Genomic DNA, 27,265 nt, shown 5'->3' with positions numbered 1-27,265 from the left:
GTGTCAGAAAGGAAAGTGTGGTCTCACACTGGCCTCTATTCACTACTGCATTACTCACAAGTTCTCCTCTACCCAAAGATCTGCCTTTGTTTCATCCTGCTCTTCTGTAGCTTCCATAGTTAATTTTACTACCTTCCTTTTCCCATTCTCTGCAGCTCTGGGAGACAAATGCATCACTCCAGGCTTGCAGCAAGTCCCCAAAATACCAATGACGTACAATCGCCTTAATGGGGTATTTTCCCCTTTAGCTGCTCCAAGCAGTGAGATGGATGTTCAACCCATACTCCTGCAGTGACACAGCTCAGAGACACAACAACGTGGGTGTGCATGACCGTGGAGCAGCTAATGTGTTTGGCTTCATGGACTTCTGATGATGATGCTGATAGTAGGAGGAAAGTAATAGTAATCGGATCAAATAATTCCCTGCAGAAACGTCCCTGTGATCTCCAGGTATCATGTGCTTGTGTGAGCAGGACAGTAGCACTAGCAGGACACGAACAAGTGCGTCAACAAGTGGCTTCATCCTCTGCTCTGTTTGGAGACTCAGACAACACCAGTTCTTCGGAGCACACTTGAATATGCTTATACAACCCAGGACAGTGGTTTGTATCTTAGGGGTTGATCTTTAACGGTCCCTTCCAACCCAAACCATTCTATGATCTGGCATTACTATTACTGCTCATCAAGGAGGATATCCCAGCAACACATTAACTCAATTCCACAGCTCTGCTTACCTTCATTCACACTCTGACAGTGAGTGATGAGAAACCCTTAAAGAGATGGCTATATTTCTATGCACAACACACAACATTCTGCTTCTGGGCAGAAACTGCAACCCAGTAAGAAAAGCACAAACCCAACAGTTCAGTCACTTCCATTTCCAGTTGGTTGGAACAGGCATATTTGATATTTTGGGTGAATAACAATAAAATCTAAAGCTTATCAAAACAAGCCCATGTCCCTTTACTAGGTACACTTTGGAGTGAGCTGGAGTGGGAGTTGTGAGCACAGCTCTTGCAGAGGAGGGACTGCGTGGCCAACTTGCCCAGAAGTCGGGGACCATGGTCTGCAGCACAGCAATGATGTCTCGAGTCTTGGGGCAGCTGCACTCCCTGCCTTATTAAAACACTTTTCTAAGCTACTCTCCCAATCCAGGTGGGTTTATTCATAAAAATACTCACTCCAAAGAGGTAAAAAGATTTGCAGCCAAAACCAGAAGAGCTTATTAATATCAGTAGGCGTTTTACACTCATTCAGCAACCAGTACTGAGCAGTGAGTATGTCAAGCTCCTAATGTAACAGGCACGCTTCCTATGGCCAGTAAAATCCTGCTTACTTAATTCACCTTTATTTTTAGTATGGCACTCTAAAAGTAAGTGCAATGAGATGCCAGTCTTGCATTTCTAAACTTAGCAAGAGAGAAACTCAAGATTAAGGAGGACTGCCCAATGAAAAAGAAACCCAGTTTAGGTGAAAAATACATTTGTCAGAGGAAAACTTCAGTATTACCTGAAAGCAGTTAAGTATTCTGTGTCTCCCATCGGTGGATCAAGGCCACCAGTAAAGGCCATGTTAACATTGAAACCAACTCCTGCTCCTGTGCCAACCTGAAAAAGAGAGACAGTCCTCTCAATTACACATACAGAAACAGCGAACAGTGGCAACACATCTCTGCTGTCTTAGTAATCTTCCAGTTGAATATGGATTTCAATTCAATAGCTTGGAGGTAAGCGAGATTAATTTTTCCCTCTAGAGTGAAAAAAAGCTCCTCCATGCTGTGATCTCTATGGGAGCTGTAGGCCTGCAGTGTTTGACTGCTGATCACTCTAAAACCACCTCATCACCAAGTGGATCCTCCTCCCTTTTGTTGAAGAGTGTGTTACATGCAATACTTTGCCTTAATTAGTTTTCAGCTTTATTCAGAAACATATTTTATATTTCATTAACAGTCGCAACTGGGGGAAAAAACCCACAGTTTTAATCAGAGCGAGCTCCCCCTCTGCTGGGGAAAAATATGATTCCCAGTGAAGAGAGTTTTGCTGCTTGAGTGACACGTGGGTGGTAAACATGAGTATATCCCCATCCTTGCGTGTACTTCAAACATCCCCATCTGCACTGACTGCAAATATATGAGAAAGGTGAAAAACAAAAAAATCAACCAGGGGTTTCCAGTAATTCATTTGCAAAAAGCAGGGCCATGTTTTCCTCATCCTCACTGAAACCCAAAAGCCTGTGGTCAGTCCCTTCATTAATCGGAGACTCACGGCTGCCTGAGTGTGGGTCCCTGGGGACAACAAGGGAGCGGGGCAGCATCTGCTGCCACTGGGTGTCAGCAGCTCCGCACAGGGCTCTGAGCTCCTACACACATAGTTTGGGTTTTGTGGGTTTGTAGGTCTCTGCACATGAAAACAGGAGTATGGAGTGGATGGTATAGTCTAGTGCTTCCTTACAATACCAGATATTTTGTAAAACAGATTACTAGATTATTAAAAGGTCAACAAAAAAGTAATTCTGAGACCTTTGTGTATCCTGAAGCAGAAATCAAGCCTGACGCAAAGGGTTGCTGCTTATTCATTACAATGATAGTGCACAACAGGGTAACGAAGCAGTATCACATCACGTTTAAGTTTCCTCAGAAACTAAAATAGCAACATCAGTGTTTGCTGAATGGGAAAATGTAAAATTCACAGGGTAAGAACTCCAGGAGTTTTCATATAATCTGGAGTGCCTCGGAGTACACAAAACTAAGTATTTAATATAATTTTCCTTCAATAAATCACTCTTGAAGGACAGTATTTCCTGCCAACCTAGAGGGAAAGGAAGGATGCAACAGATGTAGGAGCATCCATCCAGAGCTCAGGGAGAAAGGTCTTCACCCTTCCTTGGCCCAGCTCTTCTGCTGCAGACTCTGAAGACACCACCAGGAACCGGTGGATTTGGTCCAGCAGCATCAGTGACCAGTGCTAGAATCCCACTGTCTCGGGGCCATGCGATAGAAAAGCAGCAGTGTCGGCGAGCGGTGCCTTGGCAGGGCCAGGAGAAGTAGGGGATGGCTAGGCTCCAAGGCCATGCCACGAAACCCAAGTGCTGGTGGCACAACCATGGACAACCTGTTCCTCCTGCATCTAAGAAACAATTTCTGCCTATGAGGAGGAAGTCCTGAAAAGTACACAGAGTGCTGGGACAGCTGGCAAAGGGCTCCTCTGGAACAGGTTGTCCCATAAGGGCTGGAGATCCTAATTGCATTGACTCATTTTCTGCTCGTTAGCCAAGGCACACGCTTTCCTGCCAGCTCACGAGGCAGGACACAAAGCCCACGGCTGTTAGGACTTGGCTGAGAAGGCACCAAATGCACAATGGCCCCAGAAGGGCACTAACAAGCACGAGCGTGGGAGCAGTGGCAGGAGCTTCTCTCCAAGCCTTGCCTTGAAGCGATTTTGGATGAGCACCTGAATCACAGCCCCGAGGCAGGTCCTATTGGACACGGACGGATGCTCTGCTGATCCACTCTCTTACCTCATCGGGTGCACCACTGCCTGGAAAGAAGTTCCCGTCATCATAGCGATGTAGTGAAATATAAAGAACATTAGGATCATTGTAGAAAGCTTGCTGAGTACCATTCCCGTGGTGAACATCCTTCGGGGACAGAGATTGCATTAGGGAGGTTAGTACCTTAGCAAAAATGCAGATTCAAGCCAACAAGTTGGGATTCAGAAGGCTTTTCTTTGCTGTTGTGCTTCGTTTTCTGCACTTTCTCTGATCTAGCTGAAGCAGGTTTTCGCAAATGAGAGTAACCCACTTTGCACACTCCCCATTCAACAAACAGGATAAATGGGGTTAAACACATTCCCAAGTATATACCAAAGCTGAGGACAGGATCAATTGACTTGGATGGAGAGAACTGGATTCGTTCCCAATCTTGAGGGATGGAGACTACATTAGTTGCCCAAAATCTGCATCTCTACTTGGTCTGTGGGGTGACCACTGATACAAGTGTCCAGCAAAGTTGTGTTGGACTCAACAAGGTTAAAGGACACAAACCCGCTGCCCAGATCCCCTACTGCATTGCTACTTGGTGCAGAAACACAGTCTGTAACAGGACAAGCATTCAAAATGCCCCTTCTCAACATGAAAAAGTTGATGGGAACTGAGGAAAAATTTCTCCATCCAATAGGTCAAAAAGACAGATACATCCATTTTAACTTGTGGGCCTTGCCCATGGAAGATTTGTGGCAATCTAATCAAAACTCTTGGCTGCTACCCAGCAACTCAAATGCCTTCACAGCCACATAAATACATTTTCACATCTATAAAAATCCATCAGGCACATTTTCAAAGCTATACATCGTCATTGCGAAATCCCAAACAAGCTCTTTCTCAGCTCCGCTGTGCTGTCTGCAGAGTATTTCACTGCCTTGTTCCAATTTAGAGATCGCTTTTGACTGCCTGCCCCCTCACATGGAGGCTGTGCTGGCCCAGAGGCAGGACACTGAGACCATCCAGACTGCTGGTCGAGCCGTGCCAGACAGCCCATCCCTCTCAGTAAGCAGTCTTCACATCTTGAAAAGAAAGCTGGGATGGATCGTAACAGTTAAGGTCAAATAACTTCAGGAAAAAAAAAACAAATCAAAACAAACAAGAGAGCATGGTTTGCAGTTACCCATCCTTGAGACTGTGTTACGGGCTTGTTTTAGAAGCAACTACTTATTAATTACGATTTTATTTTGAAAACTACGGACCCTTTAAGAAATATTTTTTATTAAGACACTTTAACAATATTAATAAAAAAGCCTTTAAAAAACTAATTTTGGCTTGCAGACCCCAGGCAACCTTATTTTGCTTACAAATCCATGGTTGCCCTTGCAACAACAACAAAAAACAACAATTTCCACCTGCTCTCCTGAAGGGGAAGAACTGGTTTTTACTCACCCAGTCCACTATAAGGATTTTGCTAACATTCAGTCTTTGCTGGAGCAGCTTGGCTGCGATTGCCACGGAGTTAAAATAGCAGAAACCCCTGGAGGTGATGAGAGGGGAGAGACAAGAGGAAAAGGAGAGGTGTTACTGATAGGCTTCTCTGGTCCTAATGCATCTATCATCTAGGTATAACACAGTGGGAAGAAATTTCTTCTGCTTTCAGTCTTCTGTCCTCCCTGGAAGATGCACGTGTGTTAAATTACAGACATAATATAGCCACACAGCAGGTGTCTTATGATCTCTCTGGAAGTGGGGAATGATTTCAAAACCACTACGCCCTCTTCTAGAGAATTACTGGGAGCAATGAATATAATAGTGTTTTGCACATCAATAAGCAAGATATTCTACAAGAACAACCTAACAATCTACTTTTCTGATTTCCCATCACACAACAGATGAACAACGAAGCAAGCTGGTAAAGCACATACACATACTTACATGGGTGTGCTCTCTTCTGCATGGTGACCTGGAGGCCGAACAACAGCAAATCCATTCTACACACAAAAAATAAGAATATGAGTAAGTGAGACAGGAAAGGTTTATTACACAAAGACAGATGCCGAGGTTGAAGCCAGAAGTGTTAATTCTGCTTTGGAAGTATGCAGTTGTTCATGATGGTTTTCTCACAGGACCATGGCAGTGGATGATGTTCTCCCTTGTTTAGGAGGCAGGGGGGAAGTAGTCTATATTAATTTTATGGAAACTGGTTGGTACAGCATTTCCTTCCATTCAAAAAAAAAATTACTCTGCATGAGGTCACTGAAACAGCAAACGGGCTGGCCCAGCTGAAGGCAACAGCAAGACCCTCAGGTAACACTGGAACAGTGACTTCACTTACTGCTCTGGTTTCTTCCTTTTTAATCGGTGCATAAGAACATTTACCAGGAGTCTGCTGTTCACTTGCTGATATCCTCAAAGATTTTTACGACTGCAGCCAGATGGTACCATTAAAACAAAGCTAACTGGACCTCCTGAACAACACAGCTCTGAGCCAAGGCCCAGAGAGAGCCTGTACCAAAGCCAAAGGTGCTTTTCATACCAACCTTCAGTTCTCCTGTGGCTACTTTGAACACGAGCTCAATGACACAGCCCACGGCCAGGCGAGCGGCACCAGATGAGTGAACCTCATTCCAAATTGTGTCACTGTCCACCTAGCGGAAAACACACAGGAATCACGTTTAGGAGCAATGAGCCCAGTCAGGAAACAGAGACCCATGTTTCATGTAGAAGCTATTAATATCTATTAAATGCATAAATATATCTATTAAATGAATCAAAAGCACATTTATGCATTTAATGGATATTTATACATTAACTTTAAAGGCATTAATTTCAAATGCATTACATTGCAGAACTGATCTTGGCAGTATCAGGACTGGGACCTCACCAATGACTGTAACATCTTTGCTACTGAGTGTCCATCCAACCAAATGACCCTCAAGAGATGACCACTTGCAACAGCTCTGCAATGCTAGAGGCTCAGTGCCGTAACACAGAAGCAAATTCAGCATCTCAAGCACTGTAAATTTGCAGGTGTCACCTACCAATGCTCCTACCAACAGCACGGTATAGGTATTTCTCTTTAATTACTGGAGGAAACTGATCCCAGATGAAATAAAAAAGGTTTATGAAATCATTCAATGATTCCATAAAATAAATTTAAAAACCCGAAAACACACAATAAAGGATGTTTAATAATGGATATTTAAAAGATGCCTGCCCAGGACTGCCAGGGTAAGGTTGTGCTGACAGCAGCTTCCCTGGGGAACCAGGGATAAGATCAACCCTGTCTCATCAAAGCTAACAACAGAGCTTCAACATCTAGTTGCTAACTACAGACATGTACTTCAACACTAAATATTTGACAGGACCACCATCCTTTATATTTTCTTCTGAAAATATGCAAAAAGCCAAAGGCAAGGCATTCTGCAGACATCCCCATATCATTACTATACGAGATCACATCCTAATTTAAACAAAAAGTGCAAAGTGTTGGCTTTTACCACATTCATCCCCAAAAAACCATCCGAAGACAAGATTAGCTTGCAGACATGCAATGAAACGCCTGTTCATTTTTTTTTTTTACTGCCATTCAGCCAGCAACTCTGCAGAGAGCAGAGGGGGAAGGACGGCTCCCGGGGGGGCTGTTTGCAGGCTGAAGCTCTGGATCTCCTCCACTGCACCCCCGGCCGTCTTGTACATAGTGATGAAAGCCAAGCTTGTTTGCTTCTTGCCAGTCACAGCTTTTGCAAAAGCCAGACCGCCGACACTGTCCCATCCCGGCAACATCGTAGGATAAATGCAACATTTCTCTGCAGAAAGGATCACCAGCTGTTTTTTCACATTTTACTCTGTGTTGAGTGTATTTATGGAATTGCAAAGGAGAAGGAAATAAAAGATATTATTTGTTTTGTCTGGCATCCAGTCTGCTCACTGAGCTGTGGGGTGAGGCAAGTTGCCCCACACGAGATTGATCCATCTCCTTCATGGGTGTGCTAAAGTTGGTGGAAATCGTCACAGGCCTGTTATCAGGGATGGCTTCTGGCAGCATCTGCCCCAAGGATGCTTTTGAAGTCACAGTAAACCAACAAAGCACTCGGAGAATACCAAAAAGCTATGTTACTGTGGTAATGCTGCCAGTAAGTGCAGTTTTACACTCTGGGGAAAGCCACTGATCGGTGGAAAAGCCCTACAGTGACTGTTTGTGGTATGATGGCTCCCTGGACCTCCATAAATTTGGGCAGTAACATGGGAATAGAAGTACGATGGAGTCCGAGTTATGCATGATACCTCCAGGAGTCCTGGACCAGTCCTGCCCTAGTGCAGGAGACAGGACTGATCTGATGATGTCCCTCCAAAAGCCCTTAGCAAGGCAGGAAGAAGACCAAGCTGCTTCTCCTCCCCACTGACCAGTGTGTTAGCTCTCTAGGAGGGTCCATCTTTGGGCTCCTCATCAGCAGTCCTGCAAAAACACTATGGGGTGGTCAGACTGCTTAGCAATCAGGATGACACTACTACATTCCCTGGGGGAAACCAGCAGTTTCATCCACCACCTGCAACTGGGACACACTCATGATTTAAACAGCAGAGAAACTGCCTTTTGCTAAAAGCCAACCACCTCAGTGCCCCTGGTCACACTTTGCTCAAGTGACATACAGCTGCACCATGCAGTCTGGACCGAGCATATCTAACCCATCTTTGAGCATATCTAACCCATCTTTCTTGGTCTTGAAAGAAAACGCTACAGGGCACCAGTAGCTAAGACATTCTCTCCTGGCCCTTCCACAGCAAGCACTAGGCCTGTTCTATGAATGCAGAACTGCAGAGGGCCATCTTCATTCATCATGAGGCACCTGAGGAATGGGAATACAGAAAACCAAATTTCACGTGTTCTAAGCATGGCATTACCTAAAGGACCAGCAGATTCTTGGATCTCCTCAGACATCTGTTTGTGCCAGCCTTCCCCATACAGTACGTAGAAATCACCAGTGCCTGAGCCAAGCACTGCCATGTTCAGGCTCTTTGACGCCTGCAGAAACCAGGCTAGTGTTGGCAGCATCTCAAGAAGAATGAGGAGGGCAAGACAAAGCGGTTTTAAAGAGTTATTATTTCTGCAGAAAGAAATCAGGTATTTACAAAACAGCATTCCATCTGTGCTTCAGAAGCCTACTTCAGGGGCCATGCCATGCCCTCACACTCAGCTCCCCAGCAGGAGGAGGACTGGATCCAGAGATATCCACTATCACCCACTTGTAGCTCTCCACTGCCCCATCCCGCCTGCAAGCCTCTCTGAGATAAGGATTTAACACTCCGCCACCTTCCCCGGAATGGATGTCTGGAGACCACTGGGTCCTACTTGGAGGCAGCACTTCATCATCTGTGTGACTGTAAGTGTTTGAACAGTCCCACTGAAGCCATCAGTGCTCTGCAGCAGGGGCGCGTAGACTCTGCCATGGAAATGGTGGAAAATGTTATTAATGTGGCCCTGAGCTGGACTGCTCTCCAGCTCTGAAGCTGCTGCTGTTTGGTGCACAGGCTGCTGTTGACCTCTCCGTCATTCCTGAATTTTAAAGTTCATTATAAGCGAGACGCTATTTGGCTTTCCCTGCCTATGAGCTCTTTGATGTAGCTGCCATCACAGGAGTTGTTGCTGGGACAGCACATCAAGCCTTACCATCTGGAAGGACTTTACGGAGAGAGGAAGCATATTTCTTGCCTTTTGTTGATCCAAGGGAGTGTATTTCTCTTTTTTCTCCCAAGCTGGAGGATACAACTGCATCAGAGATACTGAGTCTTCCACATCTGCCGCTGCTCGATGAGAAGCGGTTCTCCTGGTCAGCACACTCATCTTCTTGAGTAATATTAATCCCTTGCTCATTCCAATAAAGAAGCTGTCATTTCTACTCGGTGAGCCCACAGGAGAGGGCTTTAGAGGTGGGGAGAGGGACTTCAGTGCCTGGGACCTGCTGCAGGCTCTTACCATTCGCAGCATGTAGTGATGTACTGTTATTGAAAAACGATGAGGGAACACAGAAGAGGAAGGGTCAACAGTTTGGTGCAGGCTCTCTTCTATGGGGAATGTCTAAAATGTTTCAGGGTAAAACTTTAAAGTTTTTCCTTCCTTATAACTTGAAGCCTTTATTAATACACATGATGAGGATCCTACTCACATTGTATAATACGCTGTGGCTATTTAAGAATGAAATGAGGAGAGTCTCATAAAAGGTTTCATTATTCTCATCTTTTCTTTAGCTGAAGAGCTATACAGATAAGAAATTAAACATTGGTATGGGTAGAAACAAGTTGCACGGCAGCTCCAGCCTCTGCAGAGCAGAGGGGAGTGAAGGAGTTCTGCTCTTCCCTCATCACTGCTCCACACCATGCTTACGTGACAGCAGCACGCACTGTCCGTGCTGCCAGCGAGCTGTCTTTACCTGACCACGTCTCCTACTGCTGTAGAGCACTGATTCAATAACCGTGCTCATGTTTTGTTCTTCTAAGACTTGCTAATTAGTCCCTTCTCATTTGCATTCCAGGGAAGTCCTTTTCGTTGTCTCTGCACTGCGGTAACGTACATTGCTCGCACAGGTGAGGATTTTTATATGCTCTCATCAAGACCTTACAGCCAAAAATAGACTAACATATTCTGGAAGAGATCAAAAACATTACGAAAGTTTTTTAAAGCCCTGTATCTTCAGATATTTTTAGAATGTGAATGGAAAAAAATACTACACACGAAAGAAAACAAAGTTGTTAGCTATCATAAGATCAAGTCTTTGAGTGTTTTGAAGAATTTGGATGTAAGTATGCTGGAACTGTTTTGCAGATTTTCAAAGCTCCAATGCCTTTCTCCAAAACTTTCTTCTAATTATCCTGGATTATGTGATGCTCTGGTGCATGTAAGTCATACATTAAGAAAAAAGCGTGTGCTGCAGAAAAGTGAAGGTAATGTCCTCAGTAAAAATACTGCATACTGCACTCGCAGATGCTGCTAAGATCAGCAGGCATAAATTGCTGCTGTTTAAATCAGAGCTCACATCTGTTGATAGAAGTGCTTCTGTGCTTTCTTTCTTCCCTGCTATGATCAGATGTCTGCAGATGGGAAGAGGTTTGTTAGCGTCAGCTACGGTGATGTGAAGGCTTCTTCGTACAAAGCAAACCGATGAGGAAAAAAGAAAATAAATCAGCAAGAGCTTCCAAGAACCGGGGAACAAAATTACCCTTTTTCTCATTGATTTTGAGAAACTGTCACCTAGATTTTCAGCAGAGAGGTTGAAAGGTGTTACACAATGAAGCAATTTGCTCTAAACTTTTTCCTGTTCCTTCGGTCTTCAACTTTGTCTCAATTGCTGGTAAGAACAACTCGCGGTTCCCCAGGCTCCAGATTCCATCCTTCTTCTTGGCACTTAACAGCTCTTCATGGGCTTCTCCCTCATAAAACTGCTCTACATTGCCTTTCAGAACCATCTATTATTTTAACCAACATAACGTCCCCTATGGAAGAGAACTGTCTTGTTTAACTGTTTGCAGAAAAAGAACTTGGTTTCAAGCTTTCCAGGCACAATTTTCTCTGACATCTTCCGCTCCTGAATTACAAGGAACAACAATCATTCAACTTTCACCTTCTCCAGGCCGATCCCCCTCCTGCCCACAGGCATTATTTTGCATCTAACACTGAACCGAATGTGCCATATTGCTACTACATTACTTGTTTCTCATTATCATGTCATTATCCACATTTCTTTGCGGGCAAGCTTTTGCTTTGCTGACCTTAAATTAATTAAACACCATCAGCAAAGGAGTAACTTGCTTATCACCCATGTCTTGCATTGCAACATGTCAGTGAACACCCAGATTCTGAGGGATTATAGTTCTGACCACTATTTCCCATCTTCTAACCACTAATAAATACAAAAGAGAACCAGTCCCATCTTATACTACTAATTTGTGAAAGCTTTTTTTTCCTCCCCCTTTCCTTTTTTTTTTGGCACTATGCTTGTGTTTGCCCAACCTGGAAAGCACTTGGCAGACCAGGATCAAGGTCTCCAGGGCAAAGCCTCCTTATGAAGTAGTCAGCCAGCTGGAAAGCTGTCCAGCATCATTGTGAGCTGACTGCAAAGATCCATGAAGCATCCCCTAGACTGCACTTATTGAGTGACAAAGTCAGAGAAAATAAAAGCTCTGCTGAAGTAAATCCCTTCTTCTTCAAAGCTGGGCCACAAACCATTGGTAATTTGAGGTTATGTCCTACAGGTGCTCTGATTACCATGCGGACCTCATGTCCTTCACCATCAGGAAAATATTCATCAGTGTGAAGTGACTGGAGCCCATACAAACTTCTTAAAGCACCAGGGCTGTCTCTCCACAACCTTCTCCACTTGTAAGAAAAAGATAAAACAGATTGATTACCGCTCAGTGATGAGTAATGTTCTGCCAACCTGGCAATCTCTAACAGGAGAGAGTCTAAATAAAACCCCATCACTCAAAAAAACTACACGGCCAACTTACAGCCTGAAAATGGCCTGAAAAACAACTCTTAAGCTCTCTTGCTTGAATAATTTGAAATAATTTCATTATACCATAACAAGCACTCAATCTCGCAGCAGCATTCACATGCCAAAACTTCTCAGACTTACATTACACTTCCTCTCATATGAAAATTCTTTCTAACTGATGCTTTTACCCTAGGCTCTGATTTTTAAAAATCTTTTATTTCTCATTTCCTCAGAAGAAAAAACCCAAAACATTACACGGATCTCAAAAACGTCTTGTCATCCTCTTTGGTGCAGAAAATAATTTGGTTTTCATCTGCTACTGAAAGGCGTGCTCTGTGGCCCCAGATAAGATCCAACTATGGAGGCTTCTTCCAACAGTTTCCCATAGCAAATCAAATCAAGAGCAACGTGTCTCAGAACTGGCACGCTAACAAAGACTAAAGTTTCCCCTCTATTTCTTCAGTAAACATACCACGCTGCTAAGCCAGCTTTCTAGACAAATCTCACACTTCGAAAGACAGTAAGGAAGTGGGATTGAAAGGATCTCGTGAGATCACTGGAGACGGTCTATGCTTAAACCCATCCAAAGCACGTACAAGTGAAAAGCAATTGAAATGCTATGGCAAATCATTCTGTACCATGGCCTCATTTTCCTCACAAACATATAGCTGGGGTCTATATACTAATTAGAAATGCATCCCAAAAGCAGTGAGGACTGCGTTTTTCTGCATCAGCTGTGAAAGGTGCAGATGTACACAAATAGTCGGCACTGAAACCTGAGGTAAGCGGGGAAGGAAAACCAAGCAAAACAACAGAAATCCATTTTTTACAAAAAATCTATCACATAGTTGATTACTAGTAAATTACTGGGTTTAAAAAGGTTCTCCTAGAAAACATGAAAATATCTGTTGAAATTGCTAAAGCACTGTACTAAAGTCAGCGAATGTTTTACTTAATATTTAAGGGTCTGTGGAGACAACCGACCAGCACATTAACTGCAAACGCTATCTTTATTGTGTGTACTGATAATACCAGCACTGTGGCATTTCCTGGCTTGATTTAGGATTTAATGCAAGACTTCTGGGACCACGCTAGGCTCAGGCACTGTCTCTACTTGTTACCATTCAGTCTTCATTTGCAAATGATAATTTTTGCTTTGAATGGCATGCCTGACTGCAGGGCAGAGTAAATCCAAACCTTTTAAACTCTAGCCAAAAATTTGCCATGAATTAGGAGACTGCAGCATATTTACAATACAAAATAAAATATCTCTACAAATGCTCAGTGGTGGTGGTACGAATAAACGCCGATTATTCCTTTTTTTTTTTCCTTCTTGATGGATAATTTTCAAAGCAGCGATTTTGCAAAGACTCAGGAAGAAAACAATTTTGTTTCATTTCCATAACAGAATCCAGACCTCTAAATTCAACCTCACGAGCTACAATTATGCATAAGAACTACCACTGTGAATTTTCAAACACAATGCCTTTTATTGTCTCTTCTCATTCTTTTCCCTTCCTGTTCTCTGAGATTTTCTGTACTGTCACCCTTCACAGAAACTTTAGAGCACAAAGTCTGACTTGAAAGGGAAACTTTCGAATTTTCAGGCTTCAAAGGGAAAAAACAACACAAACCTTCAACACGAGGTATTGGAACGGTATTTGGGCTTTTTCAGCCTTAGAAGAACAAACAACAACAAAAAAAATATTTTTATTATATGGAATCTTGACAGATTAAAAACTAATGTTCAGCTTTTCCGTGATTCTGTGGGGTGTTTTAGTCACCTCCTTCAGAACTCACTTGTGATCATCCTGCAGCTTGAGAAATGAAAGATGCCAAATACTGAAAGACCTCAATCCTCCTGCAAGACATCTCCTTCGAGGACAGTAACGCAGCCCAGACACAAATACAGCAACTTCCTATTTACAGGAACTTCCCAAATATTGTACTTCAACAGCACTATTTTATTAATAAAGAAAATAAAAGGTTTTCCACCTGCCCAAGGAGGCAGGCAGCTCCGAGGTACAAATACTGGAGATGAAACACCTCTGCAGCACGAGCGGCATGAAAAGCACATCCTGCTTTCTACGTAGAAAGCATTTTTGGATTCAAGGATTTGCTTTCAAATGTAGCAACCTCTAAGCCATTCAACATCACTGCCTGGGAAATGAGGTTTCTCCTTCTAAAAGCCAGAGATGAAACATGCCCAGGAATGTCACACACACTTCAGCGCTCCAAAACAGTTTAAAAAATCTTCACGCTGCTTTTGAAGAACGGCACGTGAGGCTGTCACTGCAACCCCGCACCCCAGGCAGACCCTGTTTATGGGGAACATCTGGTTGCAATTACCCACTTGCTGGAATGCAAGGCAACGATTTTTTGTTACCAATGGGGCTGAGAGAACAAACAGGACATTATTTATACATTAAAGGGAGTACTCACCCCGACACCACCGCAAGGAAGCCTGACAAACATCGACGTTAAAGAACCTGTAGAAAAAAACAGAAACAAAAACAAAACAAAACCGGACCCTGTAAGTCAAAAAGTCAAAGTTCACCAGATTTTGGTCCAATTTTATGGTAACGCTACAATCTTTCCAAACACGGTAACAGAGCGGGGTTTTCTTGCAATTTTCAGAAAACACACAGCCAACCCTGCTACAATAGAATGCGTACATACCCTATGTACACACTTGGGCTTGTTCAAAAGCCTTTCCAATATAAAAGCCTTCTATAAATCACTTATTTTTATGCAAGGTTTGTGTGCTGTCCTACATTTCAAGCAGTCATACCGACTATAAATGACAGGCATTACCAACAACTGCTCAGCATGTCTTCTCAGATGAACATTTTAACCCCTTTCAACTGCAGGAAATCATAAAAACACCCTAATTATCAGTCATCTGCAGAGTTAGTAGAAAACTTTGGAGTGCATGAGCTTCATAAAAGAGGAAGACAGAAAATAAACTGGTGGCAAGCAAAGAGAACACGTGTTTTCACTGAAAGAGCAAACCAAACGTTAAGAGTTTGAGAAAAATGGAGAAAACCATCTGTATGGCTAATTTTGCCTCTGTAAGAATTGTAACATCACTTTCTGGGCTTGAATAATAATAATATAAGCAAATTATCCTCCATTCAAAATTCTGCAGGTTTACAAACCATATACTGAAACAAGAACGCGCTGTCTTTTATGCATCGTCACCATACATGCGTGGCTTGTACATGTGTCTGTGCATCACAGGCAAATGGGGAGAAGGAAATCTGTGCATGGAGGCACTGTAAAAGATCTGGAGTATGTTGTCTGATATTAACTGGCCCGAGACTTATTTAAAGTTAATGGAAGCTAACAGTGAACTAAACTGGGTTGAGGTTTTTTCCTCCTACCAAATCAGGTTCTTCTTCTCATCATGTCTACACTGAAAGAATAAATTCCCTTAAATGCTAACTACCTGCTTTGTAGAGCGTGAATGAGCCACGATGGCAGACAGGCATTACTGAGGACCACGCTGGTGTCAAACGCCTTGCAGACACATACGTTACCCCTGCGACTGGAAGCAGAGTTAATGCATCCATATTCTTAATCTGCGTGCACAGCAAGATTCACTCTTTGATTAGATCCACATGAAAGTTCTTAGATCATCCTGCCTCAGACGTCCTGTCACATCTTTCACTGCTAATCCACACATTATTTCGATATTTATCTTCTTGACAACAATTTATGATTGCCCTTCACAAATTAAAAGCAGCCTTATTTGCCTAGGTTTAAACTTGTTCAACAGCTTCCAAAGCTTTGCATTGTCAAATGAGGTATTTTTTATCCTCAGACTTTCAAGGGTTTTAGCAACATTTCAAGAGGTAGAGTTGTACAACCTGCCTTGAACCTGCCACCTTCAAATCTGCCTGATAAAACACAGCAAAGCCCTATAGGAAAAGTAACCTCAGCATCAGTGGTGGGCTTCTGTTGCAAGTCTCTTCTACATGTGTAAAGAAGGGTACTCTTTGAGAAAGGAGTAAGGCTCAAGTAACGAGCTACAGGACAACTGCGGAAGTAAAAGTAATCAGCAGGGCTACAGTGATGCTTGCTGACAATTCTGAAACACTTGAACTATTTACCCTCTTCCAGCTTTCTCCTAAAGAACTGTCACATGAAAGGACATTGAGGCACTGGAGCACGTCCAGAGAACAGCAACGAAACTGGTGAGAGGTCTGCAGCACAAGCCTTATGAGAAGTCACTGAGGGAACTGGGGTTGTTTAGCCTGAAGAAGAAGAGGCCAAGGGGAGACCTTATGGCCCTCCACAACTACCTGAAAAGAGGCTGTAGCGATGCGGGAGTTGGTCTCTTCTCCCAAGTAACAAGAGATAGGATAAGGAGAAATGGCCTCAATTTATGCCAGGGGAGGTTTAGATTGGATATTTGGAAAAATTTCTTCACTGAAAGGGTTATCAGGCACTGGAATGGGCTTACCCAGGGAAGTGGTGGAGTCACCATCCAGGGAGGTATTTCAAAGATGGGTAGATGAGCTGCTTAGAGACATGGCTTAGTAGCGGACAGGTTATGGTTGGACTCAGTGATGTTAAAGATCTTTTCCAACAAAATGATTCTACGATTCCCCTTATCATTTGCAGAAGCTTAAAAAGAAATATTTCATGTTTTCATCTGCCAGCTTCACAAGTGCTTCCTTTTAGGTTAAGATTTTTCAGGCTTTTTCTTCCTCATAGACATATCAAAGGCAAAGAGTCTACACAGACTCAGCCACCAGTGTGTACACACGTCAAGACACTCAGATCTAACAAACTTAAATTTGCATATGTAAGCCTCACACAAAGCTTTGGTTTGCCATACATTTACCCTCTAACATATTTAAAAGAATACTCCAAAGATGTTTTGTAAATTTAAAAGCTTCTTAAACTCTCAACAGGAGAGGATGGCTGAAGAAAGGGCTGCTTACACGCTTGTTCACCTCTATACACAAATGCACACTCTGAGGCTTTTCAGGGAGGTTCTCCCAGCACATCAGCAGCTGTTATCCTCCCTCAGGTTCCAGCACTGTAGAAGCCATCAAGTTAAGAAACTTGTTTTAGGGGCAGCATTGCCCTTCCTGCCCTGCTCTCAAAGGAGAACTTCTCCCTGGATGCTATGCAGACATCCCAGCCAGGTTAACTCCTCTTGGCTCTTTGGCTTTTCCCTCTGGAACCCTGGTCATCAAGCTATCAACTTATTTTCTCCTGCCTTGTGAGGTGACTGGCAGTCACGCTGAAAGACGAAGCTGTTTGCTCTTCCTCCAAACTCAATGTTTCCCGTGAGTGCCAGTGCCAGCTGTGGCGCATGCACAGCTCCACGGGCAATGGCAGAACAGCCGGGCAGTAGGAAGCAGCAGTCCACTGCTATATGGGCAAAGATAGTCCTGCAATCTGGCAGAGTCTCCTTCTGCTAGTAGTTAAAAAAGTGCCGAGTGGATTTAGGAAACGAGGTCTGAGCTAAGAGCTACTGGAAGCCTTTCCCACTTGAGATCCTGGGGACCTGACCTCCTGCCTGTGACTGCAGCCTCAGAAGGTTTATGAACAGCTGCTTGGCAGCAGCCAAGCCTCAGGGGTAGCCCCAGCCAAGCTCTAGTCTGACACCCACAAACAGAATTATGGAATGGTTTGGGTTGAAAGGGACTTTAAAGATCATCTAGTCCAACCCCCCTGCCGGGGACTGGCATCAATCCATTCCACCAGGAATGGTTCAGCAAAACCCGGGTATCCCCAAACCCAATACTAACCAAATAAACTGTTTGTATCTCCACATGTAGCCGTGGAACTACTGATGCAGACTGTGCCAAGAGTCAAAGAGGCAACAGAAAAGTATCTCAAGAGGCTCTGACATCTGAATGAGCAGGAAACACTCAGTGTTATCACAGTCCACCCCAAAAACATATCTTGCAAGGAGCATCTCCTAAAGAAGAGGGGTTAGGGTGACCCACTGCCTGCTTAGCCCCACCATGCAGATGATGACAGCTGCCAGAGGGAGCATGCCAACCCTGTCTGCTCCAGGCTGGTGAAGCCAATGGGTCAGATGCTGGAGGACTGCATGGATCCCACTGCAGCAGACAGTGAGGACACACCTCCTCACACATGTTCCTCAGTGCTGTGGTTCAAGAATTTGCAGAGAAATCAGTCAGCGTGGAGGTGGTGCAACTGCAAATGAGGAGCCTTCTCAGATCTACTGGGGAAGATTTACACGTGGTTTCTTTGCACTGGTGGATATACCTCACACAAGGCCAGAGTTTTACACTACCAAGGATATGACATCATAAATTCTTTAAACTTTACATACTATAATTGCGCTATCATTCAGCCAGAGGTGTCCGCTTTTCATTCCTCCAGGTTTTAAAGAGGTGGTAAGTTAGCAATAAATACATTGCTAGTTGCATGTTTGAACAACTGGCTAATAGCTTTCCTCTTTGGGGATCTAATGTACATACTGAATATGTTGCAAAATCTTTCCAGCTCTTTTGCTGCCACTACTACATCATACAGGCCATCAAGTTAATCCTCTTTTTATATCATCTAAAGTCAAGCTAATCCCAAAATAAACTTTCTCAACTGCTTTTTGCTGATCCCCATGTGAGAACTTCCCAGAGTGCCCCTCCAGCCTATCACCTACTGCTGCAAAAAGGCACAAAGTAAAGAGAGAAGATGACGTCTCCACAGAGGTAAGGAGCTAAAATAAATGTGGTTTGGTTGCTGGGGGGGGGTAGTTATCTGAACAAACACCCCCCCAGGTTTTTTTGCAGGGAAAATGTCTATATTTTAAGGCAGATGCAGCCCTGTTTCAGGAAGATCCAGTCTCCAGTGAAAGGGATAAACAATCTTACTCCAAATTAAACAAATGTAAGACTATCTAAGAGGCCCCCACATCTTTCTTGTGGATTATCCACACAAAACTGACAGCTATTTGTTGATGTCCATGCAGCTGGTGGGTGCTGCAGATCCAGCTCTTTAGTAGGGTGTTCCAGTTCCTACGTAGCAATGGATAACTTTCTAACACGCAGAGCAGAGTGTACAAGGATAAAATAAAATGTCTGAATTGCCTTTCTTCCTCAGGAAAGCCTCCTTTTAGGTTTTGAAGACATCAAAGAAAGGACGTTTCACCTAGTTAAGGTTTAGAGATTTACCTGAAGTAAGGGAGATGTATCATGTACTGCTCTCAAGCAGACACTGAATGGAGGTGAGAAGAACCCTCCTGGGAACTGCCCAGAGCTGAGGATGGAGGGAGCACCATGTTCCACCTTTCGTACTGGTACCACTAAGTGACTGCCAGAGTCAGGGCTGAGGACAGTAGCGGGGGTGCGGGAGGTCAGGAAGGGGACCCCCCACCAGGAAACAGTACCTAGAAGTTTCTTGCTGTCCAATTTCTGTCTGTTCAGAGGGTTTGTGCCGTACAGCAGCGTATGGGCTTCTGAGTGAACTGTCTGTAGCTCTTCTAGAGTTGCTTTTCTTCCACGAATGCACTGAAAGAGGAAAGAAAAGGGGCGATGAAGTCACTGATTAACTGCTTAACTCTCATTAAAGAGCTTTTCTTTTTAACTTAGCGAACCATGAAGACAATGAACAAAATCTGAAATGGGCTCTTATGTGGAAAAAATGTTCTAAGACAGATTTTGGTTTAATCCCTTATTCAAAATACTAGCTTGACATATAAAGGCATCTTTAGATTTATTTATGTTTGTTTTAAAAAGACTAATCACAGAGCACTTGCTAAATTACACAGGTATTGCTCGACCACTGAAAATTCATTATTTCAGTTATAAGTCATTAGAAAATGATTCTCTGGTGAAAATGCGTCCCTCTAAACCACGCTCTGACATGCCCACCATGATTATTATGCTAACCTAAAAAATTTTCACAAACACACTGCTTTCCAAACTGAACCTTCGAGCAACTAAGGGTCAGTTACAAACTTTCTGCTCTAAAACTCATCTCGGAAATCCCACAAGATATCATCTGTTGCAAACTGTTTTCTTATAGGACGATACAGGTTGAGCTGCAAGTACTGCAGCAAATATGTTCAGCCCTGCTTTTGTTGCCAGCTGAAACCCAGAAGGGCAGACACACGCCAAAGTCAAAACTTGGGCTTCACTGAAGATCATGGCAAAGCTTTCACTGATGTCAACAGGATCCAGCTTCGCATTTTACAAACTGGAGATCTTTTCCTCTTTTTTGCCATAGGGGGCCAGCAAAACTTTGGGGCTTATCTTTTGTTGCCATCACCCATTTGCAATGAGAAATAAGTTTGTTAGAACGAAGTGCTGCTTGGAGATGCTAAATCTTGGGCGTTCAAGGACCAAGCCATGGCCTCTCGCACAGGAGCGCTCCCCAGCAGGCAGACAGGATATCAGGTATACCCGAGAAGGCGACCAACTCCCGGCAGCAGAAAAAAACACCTTGCCTTTTTTAACCGGGAGCTGGCGACTACCTCCAAAATGTTGGCAGGGGAAATAAGCAGTGAGTTGAGAAAGTGCTGAGGTTGGAGGTAAGTCCAAAGGTGGCTATGAGAGAGGGGAAGGAGTTATTTAGAAATAAAGATTGCTCTGCTTCAGAAACATGCATGCGCTCCCCTCCAAAACAAAACAAAGCTAAAGAATTACTTCATATGTCTAGAATTGCTTCATGATTTTTTGTCATGATTTGGACAAAAACACTTTAAAAGGGGATGTCATTTTGGGGGTTATTTCATACAGAGGGCACAACAGGATTATTCCTCTCTGCAAAACTAATACTAAAATAAAAATATTTAACAGCGAAAGACTGGGATGATCTGAAAGCCTCTTGTAGAGGTCCCGGGGTGACCCAAGACACGAGCCTCAGCAACAAGCACTCCACTGTGGAACCCATGCAGGAGTGCACACATCTCCTGTTCAGCCTTCACTCTGGCTTTGTCAAAGCCAGTTGCTTTTTTAAGACTTCCACGTTTCCTGGAGAAGCAGAGTTTCTAACGAGAACAACTGAAAAAAAAAAGTGGATAGCTTGAAGGGAAAAAAAAAAAAGAGGGGAAAAAAGAAACCCTACTCCTAAAAAGCAGAGACTTTCAAATGGAAAACTTGTTCCAAAGAGAAGGTCAAACTGTGCTACCCGCTCCTGAGAGCTGCTGCTGCTCAGAAAGCACTGCCGTGTGCTGTGGGCTTTGCAGGAGTGCGCTGGAGACAAGGTGCTTCAAAGGCATCCGCACTTCCCACCAAGCTCTGCTGGCTTTTGCACAGCATCCACCTCGGGCTGCAGCCTGGCCCAGACAGAGCGTCCCAAGGCGCAGCACACTGGGGGCACAGGGACTCCAGGACCTCCTCCTCTGAAGCAGAGCAAACTCAAGGCATTTTTTTCATCTCAAACCTTCAGCGTAAACCTCCATCACATGTTGCAAAGTCCACAGGAAATAGTTTTGTAAAAACCATTTGAGGCATAAAGGCAGCAGAAATCAAAGCACGGCAGGAGCACTTGTGCGCTCTCCTAACTTTGGCATTTCTGCTCTCCAGTTCCTGTTTCATTCTCTCTGTGCTCTGCTCTACCACCTAGCATTTCCTGAGGTTAATGATGAGGCAAAAATACAGCATCCCATTAAAGAGGCAATAATCACAAAAATGCTAGACCCAGAAGGGATGGAAATCTCTGGCAAATCCCCCTTGAACTTTTATCCTGTCTTCCTTTTTCATTCGTGGCAAGCCTGCCTCAGTCCCCCCTCACAGGCTTTTACAGCTTCCCTCTAACCCATATTGCCAGCTCTTTTCCTTTGAACAAGATGGACTGACCCATTTTCAGCTGCCACATTTAGGGGATGTACAGAAACAGCATTTTTTATTTCTTGGCACCAGGTGAAGGCACCAGGAGAACGGCAGCCCCTCGCAATAACACACCAACTCCTCTGTGAATACAAATGGCTTCAGCTCTCCAGGATGGGGAAGGGCTGTCCTACAAAGATCTCCAAGCTCCATGCTCTTTAGGAGGGTATCAGTGCCACCCTTCCCTCCATGTGACATCCGTAACTGAATGGAAACTATAAGCACACAGAGAAATTCCTTCTGTGTTATAAGGAAAACACATTCAAGGAAAAAGCTACTCCTTACTGAGACAAATCTATATCACACACATCACAGCAAGCATTGCCTGATTAGAAAGGATTATGCTTGAGATGCTTCTGTGACTTTCATCTCCCAGATCACACGCCACAAGCTTTGTCCCTGGCTCTAACACAAAGACACCAAGAAAATGAATTCAACCTACCCCTCAAAAAACAGCTGAAGAACACAACGCATCCCTCGCTCCTGTTTCCAGACCCATCACGACTTGTATTTCAGTCTGTGGCTCAGCCTGCCATCCATGCTTCTAATTTGAGCAGTTCTTCACTTTCTAAAAGCTGTTAAGTCATGAAGTTTTTATCTTCGATGCTTCACATTGCCTATTGACCTTGCTTACTCCATACTAACTCCCACTCTCTTGTCTAACCTCCTTCGTGGCTGCTGAAACCTGGGTTTCCAGATCAGGATCTGGCTTCCTAGCCCTGATAAACTATTTGTCTCTACTCTATTTTCTTCATGCCTCTCTCTCCACAAAACCTGACCTTCTCAACATCACAACATCTCTCCTCTCCCACAGTGTTACACATGTCCTGCTGCACTCTTCATCTATTTCCTTGGAGCCAGCTTTTCCTTTGCAATCTAAAAAAAAACAACCAAAAAACAAACAGCCCACACCAGTCTTTTAGTTTGCATTTCATTCACCCTTTCACCCCATGATATTTCAATGAGGGTATGAATCTTGAGAGACCGTGAGCCAGATCTTGTTCCAACTGCAGCTTCAAAAAAGCCACAAAAAGTCAGGAAAGCAGCTATGAAGCTTCTCTGCAGTGACCTACGTCCCAGGCATCGCCTCCCCGCATGCCCTTCAGTGCTTTGTGCTGGAAAACCTTGGGCACAGAGTAGGACTTCAGAGGCTTCACCATCCAGACCCATGCTGATCTCCAGCTGGACACACACCCGATGCTGTGCCAGGAACGCCCTGGACATGGCTCTGCTCTTACAGATGGCCCAGCCCTGGGTCTGGTTTTTCACGTCAGTCCTCCACCGATGCAATTAACCATCAGCTAACAGTCCTCATGCTTTAAACAACACAGGATTGCTGCCAAGACTTGCTTAGAGAAGGATCTTGGTTGAGAAATTTGTTCTTCCCTATCCTGGTCGAGCAGCCTGCTGATTTGATTACCTCTGAAGCAGCAAAATGCACTGATTTCCTCAGGCTCTTGATGAGGCCTGGGAGGATTACTTTATACCGTGATTGCAGGTTTTCTTTTGGGGGGTAGAGTCTTTTATTGAGATTGCCTCAATTAGGATAATTGTTGCTTTTAAATTCTGAACATACACCAAAGTAATTGCTGTATTTTATAAAGCTAACTTAATTAAACAAGTAATACTCTAAACCTCAGCTGTCATTAAGTTTGGACAACTGCTTTCACTCCAAAGGGTCATCTTTAACCTTGCGCAGCTCTGCCAGACTCATACCCATCACACCACAAATCTGGCACATGTTTTCCCCTCAGTGGGATGTAAAGCAGTTTTTGGACAACTTTAGCATAGATATCTCTGTTTCACTGCTGGAAAATAAGAGGTGGGGGGAGAAGTGACATGGTTTTTTTTTCCTGTTGTAAAAGTATTTGTGCCCCTTCTGGATCTCTTCTATTGTCTCCGAGAGAAATGGTAGGGACTCAGCACTCGGCAGGTTGTCCAGGAGCCTCTCAGCTGCCTGATAAAAACAGGTTTTCACTTAGTTCTCTTCTGAAATTTCAAAGCAAGCATTTGTTTGCATGCATGATAAAAATATTTATCTGTGAGCCCTTTTCTGGCTCGGGGCATGTGCACAACAGAAATACCAAACGAACATTCCCAGGAGAAAGAAACCAAGAATTGTCTGAGCTTGCATGAGAAAGCAGAGCTGGGATTTATTTTCAGTGTGCAGTCGCAGATAAAAACGAGAGCTGTTAAACTCCTTCTGGAAGAGGACAGGGATCCAGCAGAGTCCTGTCTGATCCCACACAGTGTGTATGGGATTGTTTACTATGCAGGGTGCTGTGTTTTTAACCCGTGTCGAGCAACCACTTGCAACCAAACCATACCCACACCCAGACCACAGCAAAGGACTGTTAAGGAAGGAAGGGGAACGTGAGGATAAAGCAATGTCAAAGTTCAAACTGTCCTTTTACAAATACGAGTTGGAAGAAATGGATTAGATTACATAATCACGATTTTCACATCAGGCCCTTGGGCTTACTTAACTGGCTCCTAACATCTGAGGCACAGGACAAGAGACCTACAACTGTGAAAAGAAAACTGAGTGTGCACAGATGTGTCAGGCAGCAAGACCAGCTAACAAAAAAGCCAACAATGTAGAATAAACCAGGAGCTCAGCAGAAATTGAAGTGTACAGCCTAGCAAATGTCCGAGTGCTATAATCCAGGTGTTGCTGCTGACTCGCTGCAGACCTAGTATTAACTCCGAAAATATTTGCCTCTTTCCGAGTGCCTGTAGGGCTGCTATGCAGATGGAGCAGTTATAATCCATTAAAAAATTGTAGATACATAACAGGCTACATCACTATCCTTGTATAAAGAGCTCTGCTAAAGTTTTGTACATCACACACTACTGTGGGTGGGGATGGAGGGCATAGCTCATGCTGTCCCACATGCAGCTTTGGCATAGGCAACAGGGATTCGAAAAAAAAAATATAATTATTAAAAGTAATCGTAATTATTAGGCCAGACTCTGAAATGCCTTCTGAATCAGTCCCATCACGGAGCATGTCCCACAGAATAAAGCTTCCTACATGTTAAGACTACAGCATTCCTGTTCTTGTGGTAAGGAGACATCCCAGGCAATCCTGACCACTTACCCCCACGCTCCAACCTAGCAGCAGAGATCACTCGTGTCTAAAAAGCTGTTCCCTTGCCATGCAAGTGCACGTGACGTGAGGGTAGTCTCCACTGATGTGTCCACACTATAATGCTCTCCACTTTGCTCACTGATAGATTCCAACTGAGGAGCTTCAGAAAGCCTCTGAGGGGAAGTGACCAAATGGCTTTGCAATGTGGAAAAGAATTACATCCATCAATGACAGTGGAAAGTGAACTAACAGCTCCAGAAAAAGCCCTGTCAACATGGTGTTGAGATGGAGAACGGAGGAACAGGAGAAGGTTGTGCCCGTCAATCCCATGAGAAAGGTTAAGATAAAGAAGGAAACTTTAACACAGGTCTGGGTAGGAGTAGGAGACAGTGGGGATAAAGGAAAGCTAACTAGAGAGGGAAGCAATAGCAACTAGAGCAGCTGGTTACCATGAAACAGCAGGTCAGACCTTGAAGAAAGCCATCAGAGAAGGAAACACCGGAGTTAAGGCAGAAAGTTAATATCATGTATTTATTGTCTTCTGGAAAAGGAAGAGTCAAGATGAGGCTGAATGTCGCCAATGGTCAGAAGAGAAACACAGGTGGACATCAAGAACAACTCCAATCATGAGGGCAACCAAAAATATCAAAGGCAGGAAAACAATGTGGAATCATACAGTGAAGAACTTCACACATTACGGAACATCTGTAACACAAACCTAAGAGGCAAGACAACTAGCACTGCACGATTGAACCCTTGCTTCTAAACAGAGGAGCTCAACAGGAGGAGCGGTGGGGTACTTTCTTTTCTTTTTTTTTTTTTGGTCCCAAATAATAATCCCCACATGCAATTAAATGGGGCTCCGTAAACAGAAGCAGGTTGGAAATTCTTCCTTGCTCTCTTCAGCGAGAAGTTAAGGGGAGGACGGGGAACTTTAGCCAATGGCGGTGCTGCCACCACGTGGAGGTCTCTTCTGATGGCCAAGAAAATATTTCTATCCAGATGCTGGCATAACTCAAATCTACGGTGTGAGTCAGTCCCCTCAGATGCTCAAAGAACTGATGAACACACACTGCAATTCATTTATTACCACTGCTATTAGCTATGAATAATAATTATTAATCATTAGTCTTTTTATTTCAGTATCAAAGCTTTTATATTAGCTTACCTTGCTCTTAAATTATGTATGTTCAACGCAATTAATTTAACCTCTTGTGATGGAATAGTGCTTAGTTACTTTCTCCTACCCTTATTCTTTTTACAGTATCTTTACTATAGGTTGACCACTGCTTATCAAAGAGCATTTAAAAAGTTATTAAACCACAAAAACACAAACTTTTTGCTCCACGGCTTTCGTTGTTATCATTGGAGTAACAACAAACAACACTGTTACTTCATGTCTTGCTCTTATCTTTGGCTGCTTCGAAACCAAACACTCGGTGGGGATTTCCAGTTTATAGGGAACAGGACCAAAAATTACAGAAGCAGCTTCACTGCAACTTCAGGCAAGAGCATTCTTCAGTGTTTCATAAAATTTCTAACAGTCATCACAATGCAATGAAATCAGATCACTAGAAAAGTGCTCCTGACAGATACACACATGCAAGCACAAACAGCCATCTAGGAATGGATTAAATTCAGGCCACATATGGCAAAAAACATCACCAACAGCTGGAGCCATAAAAACCTAAATCCAGAATGCAGTATATAAAGTTTGCACATCCAGGTAGCAATCAACAGACTGAGCTGCAGGCTCGCTACATATGCTATTGTCCAGACCAGAAATCAGCCCCCCAAAACGCTCACAATCCAGCAGTCAAATCAGCCAGACAAAATCAAAGTTCTCCCTTTCTCCCGGGCCCACCACCTCATCTCCCCCCTTTGCTGGTATTTTTATTACCTCACACTTGCCACGGAGACCTGTCTCCTGGAGCCGGGACCAGATGCTCTGGATCCTCCCCGCGTGCTCCGGGTGGCTGTTGGTGTTTCCACAGGTACACTGGTGTTTCAGCATCAAGGTGTCATATACAAGGCCTGCAGCAGAGGTTACAAAATTGTGCTCAGTTAAAAAAAAATAAAAAATACATTTTTGCTGGATATATGGAAAAAAACATTTTATGTTTTTACCACAGTACTTCATATTCAACTGCACACTTATAGACAAAGACTGTGTGTTTTACCAGGAGCCACAGAGCTCTAAGAAATGAATATCCAAGATGCTGCTTTGAGACAGCCCTAAACGTGCAATGATCCCTTCCTCTGGAAATCCTCAATGGACTGGAAAAGAAATTAGCCACCAACATCTCTGCAGGCTGAAGTCATGAGAGTGACAGAAGGAGGTGACAACTGAAAGCATCGGCATGAGTACAGAGGTATTGGTGTAG

General features: G+C 43.8%; 1 protein-coding gene across 1 annotated transcript in view; it reads right to left on the bottom strand.

Annotated features, from left to right (window-relative positions):
* Positions 1-27,265, bottom strand: part of LOC104545323 (histone deacetylase 4) — a gene marked incomplete at both ends in the record, with an annotated part of 44,752 nt that overhangs the window by 9,116 nt on the left and 8,371 nt on the right. The window contains 8 exons of the mRNA XM_010190432.1: positions 1,510-1,607; positions 3,517-3,636; positions 4,930-5,017; positions 5,416-5,471; positions 6,021-6,128; positions 14,415-14,461; positions 19,348-19,468; positions 26,782-26,915. Coding sequence (XP_010188734.1) covers positions 1,510-1,607; positions 3,517-3,636; positions 4,930-5,017; positions 5,416-5,471; positions 6,021-6,128; positions 14,415-14,461; positions 19,348-19,468; positions 26,782-26,915 — 772 coding nt within the window. The remainder of the gene's footprint in view (positions 1-1,509; positions 1,608-3,516; positions 3,637-4,929; positions 5,018-5,415; positions 5,472-6,020; positions 6,129-14,414; positions 14,462-19,347; positions 19,469-26,781; positions 26,916-27,265) is intronic.

Source organism: Mesitornis unicolor, unplaced genomic scaffold (genome assembly GCF_000695765.1).
Source record: "Mesitornis unicolor isolate BGI_N332 unplaced genomic scaffold, ASM69576v1 scaffold10818, whole genome shotgun sequence".
NCBI lineage: Eukaryota > Metazoa > Chordata > Aves > Mesitornithiformes > Mesitornithidae > Mesitornis > Mesitornis unicolor.
This window is presented reverse-complemented; position numbering and strand designations above follow the sequence as displayed.